The 23243-nt window shown below is 42.7% G+C and overlaps 1 protein-coding gene across 6 annotated transcripts in view; it reads left to right on the top strand.

Moving 5' to 3' along the window:
* Positions 1-23243, top strand: part of sgip1a (SH3GL interacting endocytic adaptor 1a) — a 100383-nt gene that overhangs the window by 69106 nt on the left and 8034 nt on the right. For 4 of the 6 annotated variants that reach the window (XM_055641947.1, XM_055641948.1, XM_055641950.1 and 1 more), the window contains 6 exons: positions 136-262; positions 5494-5553; positions 10613-10724; positions 15404-15559; positions 17386-17518; positions 21944-22146. In XM_055641947.1, the coding sequence (XP_055497922.1) occupies positions 136-262; positions 5494-5553; positions 10613-10724; positions 15404-15559; positions 17386-17518; positions 21944-22146 (791 nt within the window). The remainder of the gene's footprint in view (positions 1-135; positions 263-5493; positions 5554-10612; positions 10725-15403; positions 15560-17385; positions 17519-21943; positions 22147-23243) is intronic. The other 2 variants (XM_055641951.1, XM_055641949.1) reach the window with 1 other exon arrangement.

Genomic DNA, 23243 nt, shown 5'->3' with positions numbered 1-23243 from the left:
GAAAACGAATCTAATTTCAAACTAGATTGCGAAGTTCCTAAAATGGATGGTGAATTGTTTATTTTGAAATGTGAAATGATGGTGGTTTACCTGATTTGATTTCTAATCGGCTTTCTTTTGTTTCATGTTTTGCAGTCCAGGTCTTTTAGCCCACCAATCCATTCCTCTAGCCCTCCACCAACAGCACCATTAGCTCGAGCGGAAAGCACTTCCTCCATATCTTCAACTAATTCGCTGAGCGCCGCCACCACGCCTACCGTCGGTAAAGTACTATTCTTAACATTTGATTCCATGTCAGTAGAGCATTAAAGGGTAATATGAGGTGCTGTTCCTCCACTTTGCGCTGGGCCTCACTCTGACAATGGAGGAGGCCCAGGACAGAAAGGTCAGTGTGGAAATGGGAGGGGGAGTTCGGATCCAGCATCTTATACATCCAGCATTTATATAAAGATAAACACGTGACATATCTTTAGCAGAGTCTCAGTAGGATTCCAAGCAAACAATTGAAGTTAGTAGTTACCAAGAAAATCACTCTAATGTGATATCCTGAGCCTCCTCAGACACTGGTGTTCAGATGTGTCAAGGAAGGTCTGGCTGCAACTGCAAATCCTATACTCCCTCTTGCAAACCAGATTTATTGCCCGATCTGTCATATTGTGCAACTGTAGATAAATGACAAATATTCTGCTGCTGTTCCGTAGATTCTCACAGTCCACCTTCATGTCCCACAGTATCAGAGTTAGTAACATCCACGGTTTTATTGGTGAGGAGAACTGTAGAACGTATTAGACTAGTGGGCACTTTCAAAGTTTGGAAAGTGAACAACAGAGGTTACAATCAAAGCTTAACTTTCAGAAAACTTTATTTACAAGTTTGATAAGCATTATCCTAAAATAAATCTTTTTGAAGACTCAAATAGGAATGCAGCTGTGAGGCTGCAGTATTTAGACGTTAGAGATACAGCATGGAAAGTGGCCCTTTTGCCCACCGGGTCCATGCCAACCACCGATAACCCCATGCACTACCACTATCCTACGCACAAGGGACATTTTTCAATTAACAGAAGCCAATTAGCCTACAAACCTATACGTCTTTGGAGTGTGGAAGGGAATCAGAGCACCCAGATTAAACCCATACGGTCACAGGGAGAATGTACAAACTCTCTCCAGATAATACCAGTAGTCAGAATTGAACACAGATCTCTGGCGCCGTAAGGCAGCAACTCTACTGCTGTGCCACTGTGCTGCCAATCTGCATCTCTAACCCTTTTATGCAGCCACCTCGAAGACAGGCAAGTTGGAGGAAGCAGCAGAAATCCATGTGCTGTCTTTATCACTCTTAATCAGTGAACACTATGTTAACATTATCAAATCCTTTCTCATGAGTCTGATAGTCTGACTTTCATGAGTTAAAGGTGGAATTCAAGGATCGGCTTCATGTCAACACAGAATTAATTGAACACAATTCCCAATCCCATTCCCACCTACCCCTATTTCCAATATGAGCTGGGCAAAATGGTCAAAATATCTACCTCACACCTTCTGTGAATAATGGAGTAACAGCGGTCACTGTATTCATTTTTGCTTATTATAAGATGAGACCAAAATGAGCAAATTCATGATTTACAGTAAATTAAACCTTGAAACCATGAAACACTTTGTCTGCTCCTTTACTTAATTATATTTCACTAATATCATCCCAAGTTTGCAACTTACACTAAAATGGAATGTATCGTAGATGACAAAGAGGGTAATCCAAAATTACAGCAGGATATTGATCAGTTGGGTAAGTGAGCAGAGGGGCGGTTCATGGAGTTTAATACAGATAGGTGCGAGGTGTTGGGAAGTCAAACCAGGGTAGGACCTTCACAGTGAATGGTAAAGATCTGGGAAGTGTTGTAGAGCAGAGGGATCTAGGAGTGCAGGTAGATAATTGCTTGAAAATGGCGCCAGGGAGATAGGTGGTTAAGAAGGCGTTTGCCACGTTGTTCTTCATCGGACAGGATTATGAGTAATGAAGTTGGAAAGTTATGTTACAGATGTAAAGGATATTGGTGGGGCTGCGTTTGGAGTATTGTGTTCTGTATTGTGTTCAGTGCAGCTGATAGAGTTGCTGCCTCAAAGTGCCAGGAACACGGGTTCGATCCTGACCTCGGGTGCTGTTTGGGTGGAGTTCTCATATTCTCCCTCTCACCGTCTGGGTTTTATCCTTTGGTTTCCTCCCACATCCCAAAGACGTGCGGATTTCTAGATTAATTGACCCTCTGTAAATTGCCCGAATGTGTAGGAAGTGGATGAGAGTGAGAGAGCATTAAATTAGTGTGAACAGGTGATATATGGTCAGTGTGATATCAGTGGGCTGAAGGGCCTGTTTTCATGCTGCATCCCTAAACTAAACTAAACTAAACTAAGAAGATTTATGAGGATATTGCCTTGCCTGAGCTATAATGAGAGATCGGGAATGATGGGACTTTTTTTGTTGGCGAGCAGGAGGATGAGGGGTGATCTTATTGAGGTGTAGAAGATCATGAGGGGAATAGATAAAATAGATGTACAGTCTTTTCCCCAGAGTTGGGGAATCAAGAACCAGACAACAAGGTTTAAGTTGAGAGAGAATGATTTATCAAGAACCTTGGGGGTAACTTTTTCACCGAACGAGTGGTGTGTATATGAAAGGAGCTGCCAGAAGAGGTAGTTGATGCAGGTACTAGAGCAACATTCGAAAGACATTTGGACTAGTACATGGATAGGAAAGGTTTAGAGGGATGTGAGCCAAACGCAGGCAGGAGGGACTAGTATAGATGGCGCATCTTGGTCGGCATGGGCAAGTTGGGCTGAAGGGCCTATATCCAGTCTGCATGACTCTATGACTCCTTTCTGTTCTGCACTGTCCAATTCTTTCAAGTTGAAAATGTACTCTTCTGTATTAATGTAAATTTGAGATAATTCTCTGTTATCTTTTCATGCTCTCTCCACTCACAGGATAAAATAGGCACAGAAATTCATGTCAAAGTCCATATTTAATTAATTCTGTACTGAGAAAATGATGGCATTATGGAGACTTGAGAAATGGAATTCTTTAGTGTTTCAAATAATCAAACCCAGGACATTGTTGATATATTTAAAGGCAGAATACAGCTTTCTCAATTCAACTGCACAGGTGTAATTTATTTTCCATTTTGAGTCCGGCTTTCATGTGGTCTTTTGAAAAAAAATCCTCAGATAATGGTAAATGCAGCAAACCCTGTCAATGTCATGACTGAACAAGCGATTTCATGTCGAAATCACAGAATTACCTCTCACTCACTTGACCATGAACTGATGAGGAATAGAACTCAATGTTAATCTGTTAAAGTTAGTGGACTGTGAAACAAGATTTACACTTGATCCCATCAGTTTCCTAATGGTTGAGTTACGTGAGAAGCTTTTTTCCTGTATTCAAGAGTAAGGATGGAGAAAAGAGCAGAAAATGGACCTCACCAACTGACATTTAGCTCAAGCTCTTCAAACTGTTTGTAATATGTCTAATTTTAGCTTATCAGCATTATAAAATTAGAATTCCACTCACGGTCATATGGCCATAAACTGGATGGTCAAATCTGTATCAGCAACAATAATTTTGTCTTCGTTCATGATAATGGGAAACTATCAACGTCATTATTATTTTGTTAGGGATTTGTTTTAGTGTTATCATGTGCATGGAGATGTCGTGAAAAAACATTGTTTTGTGTGTTATTCAAGCAAATCATACTATACATGAAAACAATCAAACCATGCATCATGTCGTGCCAAAGATAAAATAAACATTATGCAGGACATAGTGTTACTGTAAAGAATGGATCGACTGGGCTTACATTCACTGGAATTTAGAAGGATGAGAGAGGATCTTATAGAAACATATAAAAATCGTAAGGAATTGGACAGGCTAGATGCAGGATGTTCCCGATGTTGGGGGAGTCCAGAACCAGGGATCACAGTCTAAGAATAAGGGATAGGCCATTTAAGACTGAGATGAGGAAAAACTTTATCACCCAGAGAGTCATGAATCTGTGGAATTCTCTGTTACAGAAGTCAGTGGAGGCCAATTCACTGGTTGTATTCAAGAGGCAGTTAGACATAAAGTAGCTCTTATGGCAAACGGAATCAAGGGATATTGGGATAGCAGGAACGAGGTACTGATTTTGGATGATCAGCCATGATCATATTGAATGACGGTGCTGGCTCAAAGGGCTGAATGACCTACTCCTGCACCTATTTTCTATATTTCTATGTTTCTATCTACTGCTAAAGAGAAAGTGCAGGTTTAATAAATAATCTGGGTTTAATAATCTGGATTTAATAAATAATCTTTCCTCTTCTTTGGTGTCATCTGCAAACATATAAGTGCAGATGTCACCAAAGCAGAATCTGGCTTCCTGTATAAGGAATATAATGAGAGGCTGAGAATGGAGCTTTGCAGGGTACTGGTGTAAAGAATTATAATGGAGGATGTTTTGTTGCCGAACCCTTGCTGATAGCGATTGATGGGCCAGGGAGTTCAGCTACAGAGAATAATTTGTATTATTTATTCTTGGCCTTATACGTACAGTACATGGCATAGTCATGTTTTTCCAGAATTACCCTTCAGTTTCTTAAGAGATTTAACTAATAGAATCTAGATATATTACATAATTTCAACAATTTGTCCATAAATATAATCTACAATAAAAAGTGAAATGCAGTAATGAATTTCAATGAGGTCCACCCTCATCCTTCTAAACTATAGCGAGTACAGGCCCAGTGCCATCAAATGCTCATCATATGTTAACCCACTCATTCCTGGCATTATTCTCGTCAACCTTCTTTAGACCCTCTCCAATACAAGCACATCCTTCCTCAGATATGGGGTCCAAAATGCTCACAATAATCCAAGTACGGTCTGACCAGTATCTTATAAAGCCTCAACATTACAGCCATGTTTTTATATTCTAGTCCTCTTGAAATTTAATGCGAACATTGCATTTGCTTTCCTTACTACTGAAGCAACTGGTAAATTAACCTTTTGGGAATCCTACATCAGCACGTCTGGGTAGTTTCTGATATTCTGTTCAATTTCTCATTGACGAAGCAAACTCCAACAATAGTCATTCACAAAGTAATTACTGCCATAACCATTGTTTCCTTGCAACTCTTCCAACCCATTATGCAGATTACAGGTTTCTAGTAGCTGTCTAAATGAACAAAATGAATAAGCCTGTACTGGCTCAAATCCACTTGACCGTTAACTGATGAGAGTAGAGCTGAGAAGCTCACAAAGTACTTAAAGACAACCTTGTCAATTCAATAACATTGTAGATTCTCTCCTCTTTGCACAGTGATGGGTTGAGTGGTTTGATATCCCCGCTCTGGTTTCCCATATGTTATGAGCGATGGACTTTCTGTGTGACTCACACTATGTCCTTCTCTCTCCCTTGCCTTCAATCCTCCTCTCCCGCTTCATCTCCTAACCATTCAGAGAATGATCAACCCTCCTTGGTATGGTTTGATAGAGGAAAGTTTTATTTGACTTTTGATGGTAAGTAATGTACAATTTATGTCACTTTGCTTTTCCTGGTTTTTCTTCCCTCCTTTTCTGGGGAAGTTGCCTGTCTGTTCCTTTCCTAAGTATCATTCACAAACTATTTAGCATTTTTGTTCTACTAACAGAGCTTAATTATCACTTTTTGGTTTGTGCATTGCAGTGAATGTTTAGAGTTTTAATATTCTTCTGTGAAATACTTATTCATATTCAACAAATAAATCGTGATGAATATTAAGCATATCATTGTTCTGCAGTTAAACATGTCAGTATTAGAATTGGTAGTCTAGTTTTCCTATTCTATAATTAAATCAATGAGGCAGCCTGTACAATTTTTTTCCCTTCCCTCCTTTCATCAAAAGCTATTAAATACTGTATTATTCAAATTAACCTGATTGAACCCAGTGATGATGTCATTTCCTAACAAGCCAATTTCTTAACTGAGCTGCCAACCAGAACATTGACCGACAGAAGGGTGGCACTGTGGTGCAGCGGTAGATTTGCTGCCTTACAGCACCTGCAGCGCCAGAGACTAGGGTTCGATCCCGACTATGGGTTCACTCAGTATGGAGTTTGTACGTTCTCTCCGTGACCACATGGGTTTTTCTCTAAGATCTTCAGTTTCCTCCCTCTCTCCAAAGACTTGGGTTTGTATACTTGGTATAAGTGTAAATTGTCCCTAGTGTGCGTAGGCTTGTGTTAGTGTGCAGACTCGGTGGACCCAAGGGCCTGTTTCTGCGCTGTATCTCTAAACTAAGAAGTGTTCGGAAATTACAAGTGTGATCGTGATGGATATTAAGCTATAGGCTCACCCATGATTTTCTAATGTGCACAACATAGGTTTAAGTTGTGAGGGGCAAGGTTTAATAGGAACCTGAGGGGCAACTGCCAGAGGTGGTAATTGAGGCAGGAACTATAACGGTATAGTTGGACAGGTCTGTGGACGACACTTGGACAGGTCTGTGGACAGGAAAGGTTTCGAGGGATATGGGTCAAACTTGGGCAAATGGACTAGCCTAGGGGCATTTTGGTAAGCATGGATGAGTTGGGCCGAAGGGCCTGTTTTGTGCTGCATGACTGTATAACAGACAGTTCTCACAAAATTGGTTGGGTGTATTGGAGAGTGTTTCAGAGTAGGCATTAAAACCCACTCTAATCATAATTTCAAACAATGGAAATTTATTCAAGAAAGTTCCAAGATCTGCTGTGTTTTATTTTATCTTGCTTCCTGCCGGCCTGTCAGGTTTTTAGAAGCCAATGGTAATTCTGCCATCAGTTCCTCTTCTAGGTATCCAGCATTGTCAGTAAACCCTACATTCTGCCAGCTGGTACACAGTATGATCTCTGGGTATATCCCAGGTGAGCCACACTCTCTCTTGCCTGTGGAAGATGATCAGGAAAATGAATCACAAACACTTTAGTTTTAGAGTTACAGCATGGAAACTGATCCTTCAGCCCACTGAGTCCTCACTGACCATCGATTACTTAGATGTACAAGTTCTATGTTATCCCACTTTCTGATCCACTCCCTACACACTTGGGGCAATTTATGGAGGCCAATTAATCTACAAACACGCACATCTTTCAGATGTGGGTGAAAACCGGAGCGCTTGGAGGAAACCCATGTGGTCACAGGGAGAATGTTGAAATTCCACCCAGACAGCATCTGATCTCAGGCTTGAACTCAGATCTTTGGTGCTGAAACACAGCAGCTCGACCAGCTGCACCACTGTGATCATTTAAAAACTTAGCTCTGATGTTCTGAAGTTTGAGAAGAGGCAAGTCAGCACATGGCAAAGATTACCTGTTGTGATTGTTGTTATTCAGTATTACACTGGTAATCCATCAGCAGAGCTCCTAATACGTTTCATTTTGCTCAAAGTATCCGCTCCAATAGTCAAAGTTGCTTTCACTACAGCAAAGTAAGTTAATGTATATGCCTGATCAATACATACAGCATTATGACCTTTCCTGCTATATTTTATGTTTGATTAATGGAGGAACAACAAAGGTTATCATGGAAAGAAATGTGATTAATTAATTAATTTACTGAATATTCCTGCAAATAGAATTTGCTTGATAAGATTATAAAATTCTTAACTTGAGAATATATATCATAAAATAAATTAATGAAATAAGCACAATTTCAATTATTTATAATTTAATACTCTCGGAAGCCAACTCAAGAATATGAAGTTCAGTATTTTGACTCCTTTCAGTGTTAGTGTTTAATTTTAGTTTTAGAGATACAGCCTAGAAACAGGCCCTTCAGCCCACTGAATCCGCGCGACCAACAATCACCCGTACGCTATTTCTCACACACACACACACACACACACACACACACACACACACACACACACACACACACACACACACACACACACACACACACACACACACACACACACACACACACACACACACACACACACACACACGAGATAATTTACAGAAGCCAATAAACCTATGAACCTGCATGTCTTTGGAATGTGGGAGGAAACCGGAGCACCTGGAGTAAACCCACTCGGTAACAGGGAGAATGTACAGACTCCAGAATGCACAGTACCGATGACAGCATGCACAGGCAGAATGTACAAACACTGTAAAGTCAGCACCCCTATTCAGGATCGAACCCAGATCTCTGCCGTTGTAAAGCAGCAACTCTACCACTGTGTCACACCTGTTTAGTAAAATCTGATTATAAAATAATTTGCATTTATGGTTTATGTACTTACAGCTCCATAGTATTCAGATGTCAATAGAATCTATGGAAAATGAACCATAATGCGTGATCTGTAAAGGAAGGAACTGCAGATGCTGATTTAAAACCGAAGATAGACAGAAAAAGCTGGAGTAGCTCAGCAGGACAGGCAACATCTCTGGAAGCATCTCGACCCAAAATGTCACCCATTCCTTCTCTCCAGAGATGCTGTCTGTCCCGCCAAGTTACTCTGGCATTTTATGTCTATCTTAATGTGTGATAATCGGTCAGCGTGGACTTTGTGAGCCGAAGTCTGGGGTATTTTTTGAACACATGCACGTTTACAGTTGATCATTAGTAAGTATTCAACCGTAGGGATTTTCACACCCAAATCCTTACCCAAAACAAGTAAATGCACAGTTTTAAGATGGAGTTATTGGGTATAAGATTTCTCCAGGATGTTAAAAATGTCTGGAAAGGTTATAATTCCACTGAAATAAAGACATTGAAATTAAGAAATTACACCTATTTTCAGATAATATTTCAGTCAACTTAGAAGTATGAGGGGTTGTAAATTTTCCACTTGACTTCCCTCTCCCTACCAATTCCCCCCACTCTGCAACTCTCTCATCCAACTCTCCCCCCCCCCCTCCCCCCTCACTCTACACCACCTTACCTTACCTTACCTTTCCACCACTGTGGGTGGCATAGCAGTAGATTTGCTGCCTTACAGCTTCAGAGACCTGGGTTCAATTCTGACTATGGGTGCAGTCTGTACGGAGTTTGTATGTTCTCCCTGTGACCGCATAGGTTTCCTCCAGGCACTCTGGTTTTCCCTTACATTCAAAGGATGTGCATGTTTACAGATAAATTGGCTTCTGAAATATTTCCCTAGTGTGTAGGATAGAATTAGTATTCGGCTGATCATTGGTCGGCACAGACTTGAGGGGCCCAAGGGCCTGTTTTCACGCTCTATCTCTAAACTAAACTAAACTAAACATAACACAATGCTTATTGGAGTTGCATGATGTGTTTCTGAGATTATAAATTAAACAAAACTTTGGTCTGTGCTGTTATGTATAAATTGATCAAGCAGAGTCTAGTTGCTCAATTTACACAGCACAGAGCAAAGTTTTGTTTAATTTATAATTTTGTTTAATTTATAGTTACTAGACCATTAAGGTGAGAGGGGCAAAGTTTAAAGGAGATGTGCATGGCAGGTTTTGGACACAGATGGTGAATGCCTGGAACACGCTGCCAGGGGTAGTGATTGAAGTAGATACGTTTGTGGCATTTAAAAGACTTTTGGATAAGCATATGGATAGGCAGGGAATGGAGGGATATGGGTAATGTACAGTTAGATAATTAATGGCCTTGGCATCATGTTTGACACAGACATTGTGGGCCTAAGGTCCTGTACTTGTGCTGTACTGGTCCATATTTTATATTCAATTAAGGGGGCCGCTTTTGCCTACAGTGGTCTTTGAATTACGGAAGATAAATATTTTGGAAGGAACTGCAAATGCTGGTTTACACCGAAGATAGACAAAAAATGCTGGAGTGACTCGATGGACAGGCAGCAGCATCTCAGGATAGAAGGAATGGGTGACGTTTCGGATCGAGACGATTCTTCAGACTTCAGTCCCGCTGAGTTACTCCAGCATTTTGTTCTATCTCAGGGCAATATTGAACATGGCTTCTTAGTCCATTTGGAATTCCAGAAACCCTAGTAGGAAGTAAATGCTAGTATGAAAATGGATGAAGACAGATTGAAATGTGTTGTGTGTAGCCTCACAGATCTGGAGTTACCAATGCCGTTCGAGGTAACAGTTATAGCCGCACAGTTCAAACATTACCCACCGTAAATCAATGACTTTATGAGAGTGAGGCAAGAAAGTAAAGGTTCATTTTTTAAATGAAACTACCTTATTCAATGACATCATCAAAGGGTTTGTTCAGAATGACTGAAGTTCTGTTATTTCCCCATCCAAATCCCTAGTTGGATAAAAAGTAAATGAAAATTGATTTTGGCAACATAATTTCAATTTACACCAGTTTTATTTTACTGTTTGCAAGGCAGTTGATATGCGGATATTAAAACAATATGTTTACATCCTCAGATTCTTAAGGTTTTACAGAAGGAGTATTCAAAGGAATGATTCACTCTCTTTTTCAAATAACTTCACTAATTTTATGTTCTCCCCTATTTTTTAAACCACCCGCATGATTACAGCTACATCAAACTATCTCACTTGTGTGCTGCTCTTTTGCTGTAACTCTGTTTAAATTTGTACCATATAAAGCAAATGGGTTGTAATTGAAAATAAACCAATGCATTTGCTTCCATTGCAGGTGCTTCCCGGGGCCCCAGTCCCCTGACCATGGGTGCACAGGATACACTTCCAGTTGCTGCAGCCTTTACAGAAACTGTCAATGCGTATTTCAAAGGAGCGGATCCAAGCAAGTGAGTGAAATGCTCAAGACTAATTGGTATAAATGTTCAGTAATTGACCACGAGTTACAGCATTGACCAACCAAATATGTAAAAGCAAGATGCGTACTCAAATATTTAATTGTAGCCAATTCAATAATAAACATTGTCCAATAGGTCTCAGTGTTTCTTCATGCAGGAGGATAAAAATCACCAAATGTTAGTACTTGTACAGTAAACCCTCGTTATAACGGACGATAGATGTTGGAATGATGTCCATTATTGCCAATTGTCTGCTATAACTGAGTAAGGTATTATCATTGTATCGTAGTAGAAACAAATAACTGCAGTTGCTGGTTAATACACAAAAGGACACAAAGGAATAACTCAGCAGGTTCGGGAGCATCTCTGGACAACATGGATGGGTGATATTTCGGGTCGAGACCCTTCTTCAGACTTGGTCCAGAACTAGGCCTGGAATCCAGCTGGCAGCCAGGGAAGAGGTGAGGATCAGCGGAGTCAACGGTCAGGGCCCGTGGGCAGCCAGAGTGCAGGCAATGGTTGGCGGTGGTGACGGTGGCTGCTGTGGGCTGGAGGTGGCCAAAGAAGCAGTGTGAGCTGGCAGTGGCAGAAGTAGCTCTGGCCTGGAAGTGGTACGAGCAAGGGGTTGCCGGGGCTGCAAGTGGCCAGTGAGGTGGTGCACGTCAGGAAGCGGCGTGGGGAATATCTAAAAGTGATTAAATAATGCACAAAATCTAACTAGCTTTAAATAATATTAAAAGGCGGTCATCACAAAATATGTTATCAATGCTAACTGTATGAAATTAGATGAGTGTGCATTTCTTGACATGTAACTCATCGCTGAACTCTGCTTGTAAACGATTGGGAGCACATCTCATCTTCACAATGGACCAGATTCTGGATTAGGAGATGGTGTTGAAAGACACTCAGTGCCTTAGAGCTACATCCTGAATCACAGTGGATACTTTCCACCTTCAGGCACAGTGGGCATCATCTCCACCATGTATTGACCCCTGGAGAAATGCAACGAGCATTACCAACCACAACTCGTGGTCTTTTTTTCTTTGACCCCATTAAAGCCAACCAACTGGGAAAGACTGTGGAGTAACATTTTACAAATTTGTCTTGCCACAGAAATGTATCCCCAGATTATGTTTGCATTAAGATGGCATGCATGCAATGATAACGAACAACAGATTCACAACAGAGCTAATTTCAATGCAGATCGGTATTAAGCAAGGTTGTGTTATTACCACACATGTGTTATTTCCCATCCTATTGCTGCACATTCACCAAAGGCTTCCTGCTGGAATACAACTAATCTATAGAGCTAAGGGGACAATGTTCAGACTACATTGCATACTCCAGAACTAAGAGACCACAGCAGTATGCTGTAGATGCTTGTGTTTGCTCACATTTGAGTCATCGTGAGTCCTCTCATGAATCACGAGAGGACTTCCTTTACACTGAATGCCCACAAAAGAAAGGTCCTCTACCAATATTCCTCATTGCACAATATTTTTGAATACTATACTTCCCACCCTTGAACAACCTCTTGCCAAAGTGAGATATTAATGATGAAATTCACCATTGCTCGAGGTGCACCAGCAAACTGTAGTAAAGGATATTTGAAGATTGTTCTCAAACCCAAAACTTATGTTTGACAGGGTAGGGTTCACTGACATAGAAACATAGAAAATAGGTGCAGGAGTAGGTCATTCGGCCCTTCGAGCCTGCACCGCCATTCAATATGATCATGGCTGATCATCCAGCTCAGTATCCCGTACTTGCCTTCTCTCCATACCCCCAAATCCCTTTAGCCACAAGGGCCACATCTAACTCCCTCGTAAATATAGCCAATGAACTGGCCTCAACTACCTTTTGTGGCAGAGAGTTCCAGAGATTCACCACTCTCTGTGTGAAAAATGTTTTTCTCATATCGGTCCTAAAGGATTTCCCCTCTATACTTAAGCTGTGACCCCTTGTCCTGGACTTCCCCAACATCGGGAACAATCTTCCTGCACCTAGCCTGTCCAACCCCTTAAGAATTTTGTTCTATAAGATCCCCCCTCAATCTCCTAAATTCTAACGAGCCGAGTCTATCCAGTCTTTCTTCATAAGACATTCCTGACATCCCAGGAATCAGTCTGGTGAACCTTCTCTGCACTCCCTCTATGGCAATAATGTCCTTCCTCAGATTTGGAGACCAAAACTGTACGCAATACTCCTGGTGTGGTCTCACCAAGACCCTGTACAACTGCAGTAGAACCTTCCTGCTCCTATACTCAAATCCTTTTGCTATGAATGCTAACATACCATTCGCTTTCTTCACTGCCTGCTGCACCTGCATGCCTACTTTCAATGACTGGTGTACCATGACACCCAGGTCTCGTTGCATCTCAGTCAGGTACTGACTACAGGTGCTGACTGTGTAGAGTTTATACATTCTCCTTGTGACCGCGTGGTTTTCTTCGGGTGCTCCGGTTTCCTCCCATATTTCAAGTCAAGTCAAGTCAAGTTTATACACATACGAGATGAAAAGTGAAATGAAAAGTGGCAATGCTCATGGGCTTTGTGCAAAAAGACAAACAAACAAACAACCAAACAAACTACAAACAGAATGGAACAGAATCACATATTCTTTTACATATTAAATATTGTGGGCGGAAGGAAAAAGGGAAAAAAACAGCAATTAAAAAAAAAAGCAGTAGAGTGGTCCAGTAAAGTTAGTCCCTGGAGAGATATTAGTTTACAGTCCTAATGGCCTCTGGGAAGAAACTCCTTCTCAACCTCCCCGTTCTCCAGCATGGCAACGGAGGCGTTTGCCTGAACGTAGCAGCTGGAACAGTCCGTTGCTGGGGTGGAAGGGGTCTCCCATGATTTTATTGGCTCTGGAGTTGGACCTCCTGATGTATAGTTCCTGCAGAGGAGCGAGTGATGTTCCCATAGTGCGTTCGGCCGAGCGCACTACTCTCTGCAGAGCCTTCTTGTCCTGGGCAGAGCAATACCCAAACCAGATTGTAATATTTCCGGACAAGATGCTTTCCACCGCCGCTGAGTTTCTAGAAGCACTGGAGGATCCTCAGAGACACTCTGAATTTCCCCAATTGCCTGAGGTGGTAAAGGCGCTGCCTTGCCTTACTCACCAGTGCTGCAGCGTGTGATGTCCATGTCATATCCTCAGAGATGTGGACTTCCAGGTATTTATAACAGCTCACCCTATCCACAGGATCCCCATTTATCCTCAATGGTGTGTACGTCCTCGGATGATGTGCCCTCCTAAAGACTTGCAGTTTTGTAGGTTAATTGGCTTCTGCAAAATTGCCTCTCATGTGTAGCATGCAACAGTGGAATAACATACAACGTGTGAACGGGTGATCGACATGGACTTGGTGAGCCAAAGGGCTTGCTTCCACACAGTGCCTCTAAAAATTAAATATAGGACAAAAAAAGATACAGAAGCCTGGAGGTTCAAAGATAAAATACTGGTTTTGGAACTTAGCAGCCAAAGCCACAATCGTCAATTACAGCACAATTGATTATAGGGCTGAATAAGGTGTCAACATTGGAAGAATAATCTTGGAAGATTGTAGGGCTGGAGGGTATGAATGGCCACAAGGCTATGTAGGGATTTAAATACAATCTTCTTCTTCTTGCATATGGCGTGCACAGCCTAACGTTGTAGGACAACTTGCTCTATTTCAACCTCCTCCATCCTCATCTATTGCATCCGCTGCGCTAGATGTCAGCTGCTCTACATCGGTGAGACCAAGCGCAGGCTTGGCGATCGCTTCGCCAAACACCTCCACTCGGTTCGCAATAACCAACCTGATCTCCCGGTGGCTCAGCACTTCAACTCCTCCTCCCATTCTGAATCCGACCTTTCAGTCCTGGGCCTCCTCCATGGCCACCGTAAATTGGAGGAGCAGCACCTCATATTTCGCTTGGGCAGTTTGCACCCCAGCGGTATGAACATTAACTTCTCTAATTTCATGTAGTCCTTACCTTCTCCTCCCCTTCGTAGCTCTACCTCTTCCTTTCTTCCTCCACTCCCCCACCCCCCCACCCTTACATCAGTCGGAAGAAGGGTTTCGACCCAAAACGTTGCCTATTTCCTTCGCTCCATAGATGCTGCCTCACCCGCTGAGTTTCTCCAGCATTTTTGTCTTCCTTTGTTCTATTTGATCTTATTTGATTGTGCATGCCGGGTTGATTGCATTCATTGAAACAGGGCGGACCACGTGAAGGTTGCAATCTTCCACCCCTCAAACACAATGAATAAGGATTTTAAAGCTAAGGTATTGCATTAACAAGAGCCTTGTAGGTCACTATGCACTGTCTACCCTATCCATGCTTCTAGTGCTTAGTTTTCCTGCAAAAAACAGCTGACTGGTGTGCACGTTGTTCATGTTAGTGTTCAGCCGTTGGTTTGTTGTGCTGAATGGTCTTCTGTTCTGAAGCATTGATTCAATTTTAGTAAACTGCTTATAACATTATCTAACGAATTATCAATGAGTCAAAAGCGTTGTTTTATTCCACGACTCAAGATTGTCTCTCGTGTTTGCAGCTATTTTTAGTCATTGGATCTTTCAATCATGTTCTCTATCTCGATCCTGTTAATGGATATTTTTTGCACAACTGTTTTATTTTTTGCTTCATTTTGACATCGAGTCTTGTGTTTTAATTAACAGGTGTATTGTGAAGATAACAGGAGAAATGGTTCTGTCATTTCCAGCTGGTATCACAAGGCATTTTGCCAATAACCAGTGCCCCGCAGTTCTCACTTTCTGCATAACAAACTGCAGCAGATTGGAGCATATCTTGCCGAATCCCCAGCTTCTCTGCAGGTAATTTCAGTACAACCCTATTTTCTATCCAGATCAGAAAGCAACTGATTTGTGTACATTAGTACATTGAAACTATTTGTACAAATGATCTATGAGATCCCTTCAATTGATCGATGGTTTGACCAGCATCAAGAAGATCAGTCTTCCCTGTGACTTTGTTTAGTTTAGTTTAGAGATACATCGCGGAAACAGGCCCTTCGTCCCACTGAGTCCGCACCCACCAGCGATCCCCGCACAGTAACACTATCCTACACACACTAGGGAAAATTTTACACATACACCAAGCCAATTAACCTACAAATCTGTACGTCTTTGGAGTGTGGGAGGAAACTGAACATCTCGGAGAAAATCCACGCCGTCACGGGGAGAACGTACAAACGCTGCATAGACAGCACCCGTAGTTGGGATCGAACCCGGGCCTTGGCACTGAATGCGCTGTAAGGCAGCAACACTACCTCTGCGCCACTGTGGCTGCCCTTGTATCATCAAAAAAAACACCACAAATTATTTCTGATTCAGTCAGCCACTGATCTCAATTCCTGATCACAGCTAGAGACCTTCTGCAAGCAATAGACAATAGACAAAAGCAATTGCATTTGCATGAATATTGAATGAAGACAGAAGTAAGATGCCGTCCATTGCCCAGATTTGTGGAAATAGGAATTATCATAGTACAATACAATACAATACAATACAATTTATTTGTCACTTGAACCTCATAGAGGCTCAAGTGAAATGTTGTTTCTGCAGTCATACATACAAGAAAAAAAAGACCCAAGACACAACACAATTTACACAGACATCCATCACAGCGCATCTCCACCTCGCTGTGATGGAAGGCAAAAAAAACGTATCTCTCCCCTGCACTTCCCTCTCCCCCCGATATCAGAGTCAAAGTCAGAGCCCCCGGCGGGCGATAACAATTGTCCCGCGGCCATTAACGCTGCGCCGGGTGATGCAAGGCCGCGCTCCGGGTCTTGTTGTTGGAGCCCCGGGCGGGCGCTAGCAAAGTCCCGCAGCCGTTGAAGCCACGCCGGGCAATGATGTAAGGCCCTGCTCCAGGTCATCCTCGACCCCGCTACTCGGGCGGGAGAAGTCACTGTTGCGGAAGCCCCGAAAAGCGGTCTCCCAGCAGGGACCCACGGGCTCCCGGTGTCACCGTCCACCAGACCTGCGGTTGGAGCCTCCGAATCCCCGGGGTCGGGTCGCAGCAGCTCGCCACCACCGCTCCTCCCGCTCCGGACTCGGCCAGCTCCGTGATGGTGAGTAGGTCCGCAGCTCCGTGACTGGAGCCCCAGGACGTTCCTGCTGGAGGCCGCTCCACAGTGCAGCCCCAATGACAACGAAGACCCGACAGGGAAAGGTCGGGTTCTCCATGCAGGGGAAAAATTTTAAAAGTTTCCCCCCCCACCACCCGCCCCCCCCCACCACACACACACACATACATACACAAAAAAAAAAATAAAAACTACATTCAAACGGGACAAAAAATAACAAAAAGACAGACGGACTGCAGAGGCCGCTGCGACGTGAGTCGCGCCGCCCACCGGAATATTGGGGATATTTAAAGCTATCTTGATTGTAAACGCTAATCCCTAAAAATGAGACGGTAGCCACAAATTGTTTGCCAAATAAAACTGTGTGAAAATGTCAGGGCCTTTTAAACAGTTGTGCACATTAAGTTGCATAACATTAGGAGACATGGGCAAACCATGAACTGCAACGTAATTTATACAATGCTTCATCATGGCTGCGCCCCTAATAGTTTCCATTTCTTTCTTCTATAATTTTGCTGGCAAACTATTATTTTTCTTTCTCTTGTCCAGCAACACTTCTCAACCTGATGCCAAAACAAAAGAATTCTGGGTAAACATGCCGAATCTTATGACTCATTTAAAAAAGGTAGCTGAGCAAAAACCACAGGCTACTTATTACAACGTGGATATGTTAAAGTATCAGGTGAGTGGATACCTGGACATATGGTTTGTCAGATTAAACTCCTGCATTTATCACATTTATTTGTAATTTAAATGATGACCAGCAGTATTTCTGTTCTGCCATCTGCACTACCTTACACATTCTGTCATCACACTCTGCACCAATGATAAAAAGGTTCAAATGTTATCTCTTGCAGACAGTAACTGCCCTGCTGAAGCATTGGTACCTTGAGATTAAGAAGCATGGAAGGTAGAATGAATCCATCCAGTGGTAGTTTTAGGATTCCATGCCTGCAACACATCCTACATACTGTAGATGGAGTTACAATCTGATGCCTTGCAGTCTGTGAAATGCAGGTCCTGTTGTAGCAATGGGCGAACTCTGGGTTCTGTGACCCATGCCATCGGCAGGTGTCTGTAAACTGAACATGGAACATAGAACAATGCAGCACAGGAACGAGCCCTTAAGCCCGAACATGATGCCAAGTTAAACGGATCTCATGTGCCAATACGTGCTCGATATCCCTCTATTCCCTGCACTTCCATGTGACTATCTTTAGACTTCAGAGAAAAAGCGTGGAAACAGGCTCTTCGGCCATCCGAGCCCATGCCAACCGGCAATCACCCCATACACTAGCACAATCCTACACGCTAGGTACAATTTACAATTTACAGAAGCCAATTAACCTACACATCTGTACGTCTTTAGAGTGTTGGAAGAAACCAGGGCACCCGGAGAAAACCCATGCGGTCTCAGGGAGAACGTACAAACTTCATACAGAAAGCACCCATAGTCAAGATCGAACCCAGGTCTCTGGCGCTGTAAAGCAGCAACTCAACCGCTGTGCCGCTCCAAATAGCCTATTGTATCTGCCACCCCTGGCTATATGTTGCAGGCACCCACCACTTGGAATTTAAAAAAGTACCTGGCACATCTGTATTAAAATTTCCCCCTCTCACTGTATAGCTATGCCCTCTAGTGTTGGACATTTACTCCCCTGGGAAAAAGGTTCTAACTCTCTACCTTATCCATGCTTTTCATAATTTTAAATACTTCTACTATGTTGCCCCTCTACCTCTGTGGTTCCAGTGAAAACAATCCAAGTCCATCCAAGTTCTCCGTAGCTGAAAACCTCTAAACCAGGCAGCATTGTGATAAACCTCCTCTGCACCCTTTCCAAAGCCTCCACAACCCTCTCTTAATTGGACGTCCAGAACTGTTCACAATATTCCAAATGCAGCCCAACCAAGTCTGATAAAGCTACATCATGAATTCCTGACATAATCAATAGCCCAAGCAATAAAGACAAGCATAACATATGTCTCCTTTACTGCTCCATCTACATGTGCTACCGCCTTCAATGAGCTATGATTCAATGATCCCTCTGCAAATTAATGCTGTTAAGGGTCTTGCCATTATCTGCATACTCTCCCCTTACATCAACCTCCCAAAGTGCAGGTTTGGGCACTTGGACACAATACCTCACACTTGCTTGGGTTAAACACCATCTGCCATTTCTCCACCCATTTCTGCAGCTGGTCTATATCCCGCTTTATCTTTTAGCAGCATTCCTCATTGACCGCAACTCCACCAATTTTGGGGTTGTCAGCAAACTTACTCACACACCCATCTATATTTACATCAAGGTCATTTATATATCTCACAAACTGCAGAGGTCCCAGCATGGATCCCTGCAGAACTCCACTAGTCACAGACCTCCAGCCAGAATATCTACCTTCCACCACAGCCCTCTGTCTCATATGAATAAGCAAGTTCTAAATCCATACGACCAACTCATTGTGAAATAGACAATAGACAATCGGTGCAGGAGTAGGCCATTCGGCCCTTCGAGCCAGCACCGCCATTCAATGTGATCATGGCTGATCATCCACAATCAGTACCCCGTTCCTGCCTTCTCCCTGTATCCCCTGACTCCGCTATTTTTAAGAGCCCTATCTAGCTCTCTTGAAAGCATGCAGAGAACCTGCCTCCACCACCCTCGAAGGCAAAGAATTCCACAGACTCACCACTCTCTGTGAGAAAAAATGTTTCCTCGTCTCCATTCTAAATGGCTTACTCCTTATTCTTAAACTGTGGCCCCTGGTTCTGGACTCCCCCAATATCGGGAACATGTTTCCTGCCCCTAGCGTGTCCAAACCCCTTAACAATCTTCTATGTTTCAATGAGATACCCTCTCATCCTTCTAAACTCCAAAGTGAACAAGCCCAGCTGCTCCATCTCAAACATCTTCATCTTCTGGATCAGCTTGCCATGAGGGACCTTATCAAAAGCCTTACTAAAATCCATGTACAACATCCACCACCCTACCTTCATCAATCTCCTTCATCACCTCCTCAAAAAACTCAGTCAATTTATTGAGGCACGACCTGTGTGTACAAAGCCATGCTGCCTATCCCTAATCAGCCCATTCTCTTCCAAAAGGGAATAAATCCCACCCTGAAAAATTCTCTCCAATAGTTTCCCTTCCACTGATATGAGGCTCTCCAGCTTAACGTTCCCTGAATTCTCCCTACTTTCCTTCGTAAACAAAGGAACAACATTGGCCACTGTCCAGTTCTCCAGAACCTGGTGCAGTCCAGTCAGACAACTCCTCGATCCAGACACATTGACCCGAGACCTGGCTGTACCGCTCAGTCTTTGTGCCCTGGGGCGCCTTTCATAGCTATTCGCTGCACACTGAGAACCCGCTAAGGGACGGGAAGTTAGACCTCAGTCAGCTCACGACATTGCTGTTTTCCTCCATGTGCCGAATGATGAAGGTCGACGTGCCAAAAGTCTTATTCACTACCCTATCTACCAGTGACGCCACTTTCAGGGAATTATGTACTTGTACTCCAAGATCCCTCTGCTCTAAACATTTCCCAGAACCTGTGTTTGTGAAGTGACCTTCACTGTGAATGTCCTGTCCTGCTTTGACTTCCCAAAATGCAACACCTCACATTTATCTGCATTGAATTCCATTAGCCATTCCTCAGCCCAATAAGCCAGCTGATCAAGATCGTGCCTTAGCATACCAATTGCAGAAATGTAAGTAGAAATGCACTGAATGGTGTCACCAAGTGTTGGTGAATTCTGTGAATTAGTTGATTTATATATCAACAACCAGTGGAGTTATTTTCAGGAAATATCTAGTCTGTTACAATGGAAGGGTTTAAAAGAAAATCAGAAATATTGCATATAAGGTAACTGAATTGATTAATATCTATTTTACACTATTGACATTGGTTTATTATTGTCACGTGTACCGAGATACAATGAAAAACATTAATTTTCATGCTATCCAGGCAAATGTGGTGTCAGTGTGTTCGAACCAGGACAAATTGTTGGTGACATTTCTGCCTGGGAACTTGAAGCTCTCAGACATCTCTATTTCAGCACCATTGATGCTGACTGGAGCATATCACCCATTTCCAATAATCACTAACTGGTCTCTTCATTTTGCTGATATTGAGAGAGAGGTGCTGCCTTGACACCATCATACGAGGTTCCTTATCTCCTTCCTATACTCCATCTCACCGTTGTTTGAAATCTAGCCCACCAGTGGTTTCATCTGTAAACTTGTACATGGTGTTAGAGCAGAATTTGGGTAGACCTGGAGTCAAAATTATCACTATTTGCCTCATTAGCACAATAGCAATTGCATCACAACAACCCGGACAGTTGATGCTGTGCCCTCATCTTTTTGCATTAAACTAGAACCTAGGTGATCAGTAAGGAGGCTGATGTATGCATTTCCAATAAATACGAGCTGTACAATTTATCATATCAGAATGGCAACAAAAGATTGTCGAGGACCTTCTCCAGAAGCCAGGTACAAGATGTTCAAGAAGGAACTGCAGATGCTCAAAAATCGAAGGTAGACAAGAATGTTGGAGAAACTCAGCAAGTGAGGCAACATCTATGGAGCGAAGGAAATAGGCAACGTTTCGGGCCGAAACCCTTCTTCAGACTGATCAGTTATAGATGCTGCCTCACCCACTGAGTTTCTCCAGCATTTTTTTCTACAAACAGGTACAAGATGCTGCGTATGTGGGAAAAAATGAAACTAAAACCTGATCGTTGCCACCTTTGCAAAGTTTGGGTTGGTTGGATTCAGGAAATGCATTCCATCTCAAACCAAAAAGGCAGTCTTTAAAGAATTCAATTAGGACAAAACCTTCAACCTGATCTTTTGATCCAGTGAATAGTCTTGAAACTGAACCTGCATAGATGTTAGAAAATGTTCCCTCCAATTGGCCCATTGACTCTGTGTGTCAGGTTTCTGGTACCGAACGATTACTTGGACAAGAAACAAAAATCTGGGTCTGTGTCACAGTGTTCAAGTGAATACCTTGGGTAAAGAAAGGCGGACATTTGAAAGAGACATTTAATGAGATATAAATACTGAAAATCACATAGAATTAATAACGTCTTTCTTTTCTGAAGGTGTCTTCCCAAGGCCTTCAGTCCACACCGTTGAATCTAGCAGTTAGCTGGCGCTGTGAACCTACTTGCACCGATCTTCGAATAGATTATAAGTATAACGCCGAGGCAATGATCATGCCTGTAGCTCTCAACAATGTCCAGTTCCTCATTCCTGTGGATGGGGGAGTTGCCAAAGTTCAGGCAGTGCTTCCGCCTGCCACCTGGTAAGAGATTTTCTCTGTTCAATCATTGAGTTTGTGTGGGGGATTTGTTGGAAACTTGATTTCCTTATCTAGGCAGAGCATCCTGAGCCTGGAAATTCTTCCCGACAACACAAACCCATGGAAAGCCCTGTCACCACTTCCCATTCCCCAGTGTTGCTCATGTGTGATTCAGATCCTTCCTCTCTAACTGTTCCCAGTCAACCATGCCATTCTCTACCTTTCCTTTTAGATGCTCCACCTTTCCAGCTGATCACTGCTCAACACAGTCTACTAATGCTTGCTCACTCCTTACACTTCCTAACTTGATTATCTCTCCACAATGTCTATTCACCCTGTTCCATATTTACTTCTTCCCACCCTCATCTACAATCCTTCCTTTCTTGTTTGATTTGTTGCACTCTCATCTTACCAAATAAATCTATCGCATGAAACCTTACTTTCCTTGCAACTATTCCACATCCAAAGTTCTATCCAATTAATGTCACTCCTTTGCTTTTCCCTATACCCTGTAACTTCTTCTCCAAAAATAAATTACCCAGTTTCTAGTTTCTAGTTCCGTTATCCCGCTTTCCCATCCACTCCCCACATATTAAGGATAATTGTAATGAGGCCAATTAGCTTACAACCCCGTACATCTTTAGGATGTGAGAGGAAAGCCATGTGGTCACAGGATGACTCAAACTCCACATAGACAGCACCCAGGGTCAGAATCAAACCCAGTTCCCTGGCGCTGTAAAACTTCATCCTTCTAAACTCCAGTGTCTACAGACCCAGACCTTCCTCATATTTTAGCCCAATCATTCTCATAAACTTCCTCTGGACCCTCTCCGACATCAGCACATCCTTACTCAGATAAGGGGCCCAAAACTACTTACAATTATCCAATGCCGCTTCACCAGTGCCTTATGAAGCCTCAGCATTACATCCCTCAAAATGAATGCTCGCATTGCATTTGCCTTCCTTACTGCCAATTGAAACTGCAAATTAACTTTAGGGAGTCCTGCACCAACACTTCCAAGTCCCTTTGCACCTCTGATGTATTGAATCCTTTCCCCATTTGGAACATAGTCAATGCCCGCAATACGTGATGTTCGCAA

This window comes from Leucoraja erinacea, chromosome 10 (assembly GCF_028641065.1).
Source record: "Leucoraja erinacea ecotype New England chromosome 10, Leri_hhj_1, whole genome shotgun sequence".
NCBI lineage: Eukaryota > Metazoa > Chordata > Chondrichthyes > Rajiformes > Rajidae > Leucoraja > Leucoraja erinaceus.
Note: the sequence above shows the minus strand (reverse complement) of the source record. Positions and strands in the feature narration are given on the sequence as shown.